Raw genomic sequence first — 7723 nt, forward strand, 5'->3', positions numbered from 1 at the left:
ATACTTTGGAATTTAACAAACACTGGACCATAACACACGATAAACGGAAAGAGACAGATGAAATAAAGAGAGAAAGCGACAGGGAATCACCTGTCAACTAATCCTGAGGTAGACAGAGGAAACTCAGCCGATAAAGCCACTCCATCTTGGCTCAGTTAGAGATTGAAATACAATGCATGTTGGATATGTCGCAGAAACAAGCAAAACCTCTGTGATCCAGTCGGGTTTGAGCGATCGCCGGCTATGTTAGTGGACAAACCGGTCGGTGCTGACCACCCTGGACTTTGCCAAACCATTGAAAATGGCCACAGATGCCAGTGAGGTGAGGGTTGGGGCAGTGCTGCTACAAGACGTAATGCAGGGATAGAGAGGCCAGTGAGATATTTATTGAACAAACTAAGCCTGTGTCAAACGAAGTTCCATCGTTGAAAAGGAACCGTTAGCCTTGCTACTAACCCTTCGGCACTTTTGATGTGTCGTATGCGTCCGACATGGCAATCAACAAAGCTTGCTTTCCACAGCCCATAATCCACTTGCGTTTATAGCGAAGTTTAAACCCCGGAGGTTATTCCACTGGAGTTTATTATAACGGTTCAATGTTAAAATTGTGCACATCCCCGGGAAGCACAACGTAATTGCAGATGCTTTATCACACATCTGAGGGCTAACGTGTTACCAATGTAGAATCATAGAATTTACAGTGCAGAAGGAGGCCATTTGGCCCATCGAGTCTGCACCAGCCCTTACAAAGAGCACCTTACTGAAACCCACGTATCTACCCTATCCCCGTACCCCTCACTTAACATTTTTTGGACACTAAGGGCAATTTAGCATGGCCAATCCACCTAACCCGCACATCTTTGGACTGTGGGAGGAAACCGGAGCCCCCGGAGGAAACCCACGCAGACACGGGGAGAACGTGCAGACTCCGCACAGACAGTGACCCAGCCAGGAATCGAACCTGGGACCCTGGAGCTGTGAAGCAACCGTGCTAACCACTGTGCTCCTGTGCTGCCCACAAGGAGAGGGGAAGGGAACTTGTACCGTGAGGATGGATATGTGTTTGTGATTTATGTCTTCCATGTAAAGATCCTCCCTGTTTATTGCCTTATTGCCACTTTTTTTTAGTTTTGCCATTACATTATTGATTCATGGATGATTAATGGAGCTGTGTCTTTAAGGGAAGTGGCCTGCGCCTTTAATTCAAGCAGAGGATTTCAGCAGCAGGAGAGATCACTGTGCTGGTTCAATCTGGAGCTGTAGACTGATTGACACCAATGACAGAGATTGGCTGCGACTCGGTTTGATTGATTTGGCTGAAGTGGTCAATGAATTGGTCCAAAAGGCTGAGCTCTGCCCGGTAACAGGCGGTGATTGGATCAAGATTCCACTGGAATGTTTTTTCAGAGTCCCAAGGCTCGAGTTTGGTTTTAGCAGCCGCAGGGAAGAGCCGTCCTCTCCGCTCCGTTAGTCTCCAGAAAGCCTGCGGCCTAGGAGTATGACACGGTCTAAGCTACAGGGACTCTGAATGAATGATTCGACAAGGAACACCAATACCGGCAGTAAACCAGAGACTTTAATCAGCAAGCTTGCTATGAGGAAAGTGGGAAGAACGACCATCTGAACCAAAGACTCGTAGCTTTTGACGTTCATCCTTATTATTCTTCAGCCCTTTCTACCCCTCGGTGCTTGTCTGTCTTGTTGTGTGTTGGTAGAGGGTGGGGCAGTCAAAGTGGGAATCGGGCTGAGGTGATAGGTAACCAGATGCATTTACTGCATTTTCCCCACTATAGTTCTTGTTATAAATAAACAGTAATTGTGTTTAAACTTTCAAACCTGATGACTGTAATTATTGGGCAGCCAAGGACAAAACGTTTTGGATATTTTTATCAGAACTATTGGTTAATTCACTTGTGTTGTGACTCTGGGGCTGGAATTGACCGTGCACAGGCCCAGGGCATCGTAACAGTAGACGGAGCTTTACTCTGTATCTAACCCCGTGCTGTATCTGTCCTGGGAGTGTTTGATGGGGACAGTGTAGAGGGAGCTTTACTCTGTATCTAACCCGTGCTGTCCCTGTCCTGGGAGTGTTTGATGGGGACAGTGTAGAGGGAGCTTTACACTGTATCTAACCCAGTGCTGTATCTGTCCTGGGAGTGTTTGATGGGGACAGTGTAGAGGGAGCTTTACTCTGTATCTAACCCGTGCTGTCCCTGTCCTGGGAGTGTTTGATGGGGACAGTGTAGAGGGAGCTTTACACTGTATCTAACCCAGTGCTGTACCTGTCCTGTGAGTGTTTGCTGGGGACAGTGTAGAGGGAGCTTAACTCTGTATCTAACCCCGTGCTGTATCTGTCCTGGGAGTGTTTGCTGGGGACAGTGTAGAGGGAGCTTTCCTCTGTACCTAACCCCGTGCTGTACCTGTCCTGGGAGTGTTTGCTGGGGACAGTGTAGAGGGAGCTTAACTCTGTATCTAACCCCGTGCTGTATCTGTCCTGGGAGTGTTTGCTGGGGACAGTGTAGAGGGAGCTTTCCTCTGTACCTAACCCCGTGCTGTACCTGTCCTGGGAGTGTTTGATGGGGACAGTGTAGAGGGAGCTTTACTCTGTATCTAACCCCGTGCTGTACCTGCCCTGGGAGTGTTTGATGGGGACAGTGTAGAGGGAGCTTTACTCTGTATCTAACCCCGTGCTGTACCTGTCCTGGGAGTGTTTGATGGGGACAGTGTAGAGGGAGCTTTACTCTGTATCTAACCCCGTGCTGTACCTGTCCTGGGAGTGTTTGATGGGGACAGTGTAGACGGAGCTTTACTCTGTATCTAACCCCGTGCTGTACCTGTCCTGGGTGTGTTTGATGGGGACAGTGTAGAGGGAGCTTTACTCTGTATCTAACCCCGGGCTGTACCTGTCCTGGGAGTGTTTGATGGGGACAGTGTAGGGGGAGCTTTACTCTGTATCTAACCCCGTGCTGTACCTGTCCTGGGAGTGTTTGATGGGGACAGTGTAGGGGGAGCTTTACTCTGTTTCTAACCCCGTGCTGTAACTGTCCTGGGAGTGTTTGATGGGGACAGTGTAGAGGGAGCTTTACTCTGTATCTAACCCCGTGCTGTACCTGTCCTGGGAGTGTTTGATGGGGACAGTGTAGAGGGAGCTTTACTCTGTATCTAACCCCGTGCTGTACCTGTCCTGGGAGTGTTTGATGGGGACAGTGTAGAGGGAGCTTTACTCTGTATCTAACCCCATGCTGTACCTGTCCTGGGAGTGTTTGATGGGGACAGTGTAGAGGGAGCTTTACTCTGTATCTAACTCCGTGCTGTACCTGTCCTGGGAGTGTTTGATGGGGACAGTGTAGAGGGAGCTTTACTCTGTATCTAACCCCGTGCTGTACCTGTCCTGGGAGTGTTTGATGGGGACAGTATAGAGGGAGCTTTACTCTGTATCTAACCCCGTGCTGTACCTGTCCTGGGAGTGTTTGATGGGGACAGTATAGAGGGAGCTTTACTCTGTATCTCACTCCATGCTGTACCTGTCCTGGGAGTGTTTGATGGGGACAGTGTAGAGGGAGCTTTACTCTGTATCTAACCCCGTGCTGTACCTGTCCTGGGAGTGTTTGATGGGGACAGTGTAGAGGGAGCTTTACTCTGTATCTCACCCCGTGCTGTACCTGTCCTGGGAGTGTTTGATGGGGACAGTGTAGAGGGAGCTTTACTCTGTATCTAACCCCGTGCTGTACCTGTCCTGGGATTGTTTGATGGGGACAGTGTAGAGGGAGCTTTACTCTGTATCTAACCCCGTGCTGTACCTGTCCTGGGAGTGTTTGATGGGGACAGTGTAGAGGGAGCTTTACTCTGTATCTAACCCCGTGCTGTACCTGTCCTGGGAGTGTTTGATGGGGACAGTGTAGAGGGAGCTTTACTCTGTATCTAACCCCGTGCTGTACCTGTCCTGGGAGTGTTTGATGGGGACAGTGTAGCGGGAGCTTTACTCTGTATCTAACCCCGTGCTGTACCTGTCCTGGGAGTGTTTGATGGGGACAGTGTAGAGGGAGCTTTACTCTGTATCTCACCCCGTGCTGTACCTGTCCTGGGAGTGTTTGATGGGGACAGTGTAGAGGGAGCTTTACTCTGTATCAAACCCCGTGCTGTACCTCTCCTGGGAGTGTTTGATGGGGACTGTGTAGAGGGAGCTTTACTCTGTATCTAACCCCGTGCTGTACCTGTCCTGGGAGTGTTTGATGGGGACAGTGTAGAGGGAGCTTTACTCTGTATCTAACTCCGTGCTGTACCTGTCCTGGGAGTGTTTGATGGGGACAGTATAGAGGGAATACTCCGTTTGAACATGGAAGGCTGCAGTGAGATGGGCAGGAGTCTAGGAGAATGAATGGAGTAGTGACCTGTGCCCTCAGAAGTACAGGCAATAACATATACTGCTTTATACATATATATACTTTATATATATATATTTATACACACACAGACACTATGTACAGCTCCACACTCTCCGCCAACTGGTCAGGAGGCGACAATTGATTCCTGGCTCGGCAGCCCCTTCAGCGATGCTCGGGTAACCCCTCCACCTCGTTAGTGATTGCGGGAGTCTTGCTGATTCTCACCAACTCCTGTGAAAGTACCTCCAAATCCTGGGGGGGGGGGGGGGGGGGGGGGGGGGGGGGAGGGAGTGGGGGGGGGAGGGGGGCGAGATAGAGGGAGAGGGAGAGATAGAGATAGAAAATTACTCAAGAGGCTGTGTCAAGATATGCAGACACACACACACACACACACACACACAATGATATCCAAGCAGCTAATGGACACAGAGAACAGGACAGGAGCAATAAGCAGGCAGGACACTCAGGGGTGGGATCTGACTATAAAAGACACGAGGCACTCACACTCCGCCTCGTTCCACTGATGAACATCTAGAGAGTCAGTCAAGGGTGTTGTTACAATCTCACACCCCCACCACGTGGCTAAGAGCTAGTCTGGTTCAGTCAGACAGAGTAACCACACTTAAGTTAGCAGAGAGTCGAACTCACAGAGAACTGTGCTAACTGTGCTATTAGTTCAATAAACCTGATTGAACTGACTTCAAGGTCTGGAGTATCTTTTTGATCTAAGCTGCATCCAGTTGCAGCCAGTGTTAGACCAGTGGACCCAACACGACATGATACCAGGAGATTTCTAATTTAAGGTGGTTTACCTCAGTCCATTCCGTGACGACCAGCGAATGTATCCCGGCACCATGGAGACGATTCAGGCTCCTCGCCAGCTCAGGACCTTCGGCAATCTCAGTGCCAACTGGCGGACATTCAAGTAAAAGTTTCTGCTGTACATCGAAGCCTCAGACCTCGAGGGTGCGTCTGATGCAAGAAAGATCGGCCTTCTCCTCTCAACGCGGGTGATCAAGCCATCAAACTCTTCAACTCTGTTAACTTCACCGATGGCCAGGACAAGACAAAGTTTCAGACCATCCTGGACAAGTTCGATAGTCACCATGAAGTGGACACCAATGAAATCTTCGAGCTCTACATATTCAAACAATGTCTTCAAGGTAAAGATGAATCTTTCAATGCCTTCTTAACTAGCCGGCTAGCGCTGTCCTGCAACTTGTGATATTGCTGGCTCCATGATCAGAGACCAAATCGTATTTGGAGTTCACTCTGATCCTCTGAGAGCAGCAGCTCTTAAAAGTCAAGCATATGACCCTGCTAGTCACGATTGAAACATGCACAGTGCATGAGCACACAAAAAATCACTACGCCCAGTACAAATCGGCTGAAAATGAGAAATTTTCCTCCCAGGAGGCAGAGAGTGTGCAGGCCATCTCCCGGATGCAGCGCCTCAGCATTGAAGACAGCGGCCATTGTGCGCGCTTTTCCCGGAGCCCCACGCATGCGCGATGCGAACGGGATAATGAAGCGGCCGACACCCGCACTGCGCAGGTGCAAACGTCTGCCGACCGCACTGCGCATGTGCGGCAACGTACACCGCGTCACGACGTCGCCACCATGACATGCCCGAACTGCGGCAGCGACCACTTAAGGGGACACTGCCCTGCAAGAGGCAGGCGATGTTTAAACTGCGGGAAGCCTGGACACTATGAAGCCTTGTGCAGGTCTGCACCGCCAGCCAGAGGCCAGCGCTCCCAATTCAACGACGGCGCGTCCAGAATGTGCAACGACGATTACAGGGTTCTTATCCTGGCAGCACAACGGAGGATGAGTGCCTGGAGTCCGCCTACCGAGTGGGCATCATCGCCACACGTGAACATGCCACACCTAACTCATCTCACATTCAGTCCATCCTCGCTGTGGATTCGGAGGACGAATGGCGTGCGGTGATGCAGGTCGACCGCTGCTCCATCCAGTTCAAGCTGGACACAGTGCTTCTGCCAACCTCCTCTCACAGGCAGACTTCAAACGCATCAAGAAGCGCCGCCCCCCCCCCAAGGTCCTTCCAGCAGCCTGCCAGCTCCTGGACTATAACGATAATGCCATCACGGCACTGGGGTCCTGCCATCTACTCGTCTCCAACCGGAGCACCCATGCACGGCTAAGGTTTGAAATTGTCAAGCCGGACTGGGCATCCCTACTGGGCGCGCGTGCCTGCAAAAAGCTAAACCTGGTGCAGCGGGTTTATTCAACGACATCCTCCAACGTGGATCTTCAAGCCGGCATTGATGACATCCTCGCTCAGTATCCAGATGTGTTTGACGGAATGGGCACTTTGCCATATCGGTAGAAGATCCTACTGCGACCTGATGCTAAGCCAGTGGTCCACGCACCACGACGGGTCCCGGCTCCGCTGAAGGAGCGCCTGAAGGAACAGCTCGAGGAGCTGCAGCAGCGGGGGATCGTTTCCAGGGTAACCGAACCGACTGACTGGGTCAGCTCGATGGTGGTGGTTAAAAAAATCCACGGGAGACCTGCGCATCTGCATTGATCCCAAGGATCTCAACCAGAATATAATGCGTGAACACTATCCCGAAGCGGGAAGAACTCACCAGTGAGATGGCACATGCACGGTTTTTCACAAAGTTAGATGCAGCACATGGATTCTGGCAAATCCAGCTGGATGAGTCCAGCCGAAGGCTCTGCACCTTCAACACACCTTTTGGCAGGTTCTGCTATAACTGTATGCCGTTCGGCATCAGAGATATTTCATCGCATCATGGAGCAGATGATGGGGGGCATCGAAGGGGTTCGTGTGTACGTGGACGACGTCATCATACGGTCCACGGCCCCCGAGGAGCATGTTTCCCGTCTCCAGCAGGTATTCCGCCGTGTCCACACCAATGGCCTGAAGGTGAACAGGGCCAAATGTTGCTTTGGCATGTCGACACTCAAGTTCCTCGGAGACCAGATCTCTCAGCAGGGCGTGCGCCCGGACACAGACAAGGTCAAGGCCATCGCAGCCATGAAGGTCCCGGAAGACAAGAGGGCCTCACACGCCACGGCCCTACGAAACCTGGTGAAGAAGTCCACTGCCTTCGAGAGGAAGGCGGCCCATCAGGCAGAGTGGTTGGAGCTGAAAGCCAAGCTCACCACTCCACCCGTATTGGCATTTTTCGACCCAGACAGGGAAACGAAAATCTCGACAGATGCGAGCCAGGATGGTATCGGTGCGGTCCTGCAGCAACGCGATGACACCTCATCATGGGCACCGGTTGCCTACGCATCAAGGGCAATGACGCCCACTGAACAAAGGTATGCACAAATCGAGAAGG

General features: G+C 51.4%; 1 protein-coding gene across 1 annotated transcript in view; it reads right to left on the bottom strand.

The window, feature by feature from the left end:
• Positions 1–4425: 4425 nt before the first annotated feature.
• gripap1 (GRIP1 associated protein 1) overlaps positions 4426–7723 on the bottom strand; it is an 88969-nt gene continuing 85671 nt past the window's right edge. Inside the window, 1 exon segment of the mRNA XM_072488996.1 lies at positions 4426–4637. Within this exon segment, the coding sequence (XP_072345097.1) occupies positions 4548–4637 (90 nt within the window). The 3' untranslated portion in view covers positions 4426–4547.

Source organism: Scyliorhinus torazame, chromosome 22 (genome assembly GCF_047496885.1).
Source record: "Scyliorhinus torazame isolate Kashiwa2021f chromosome 22, sScyTor2.1, whole genome shotgun sequence".
Taxonomy (NCBI): domain Eukaryota; kingdom Metazoa; phylum Chordata; class Chondrichthyes; order Carcharhiniformes; family Scyliorhinidae; genus Scyliorhinus; species Scyliorhinus torazame.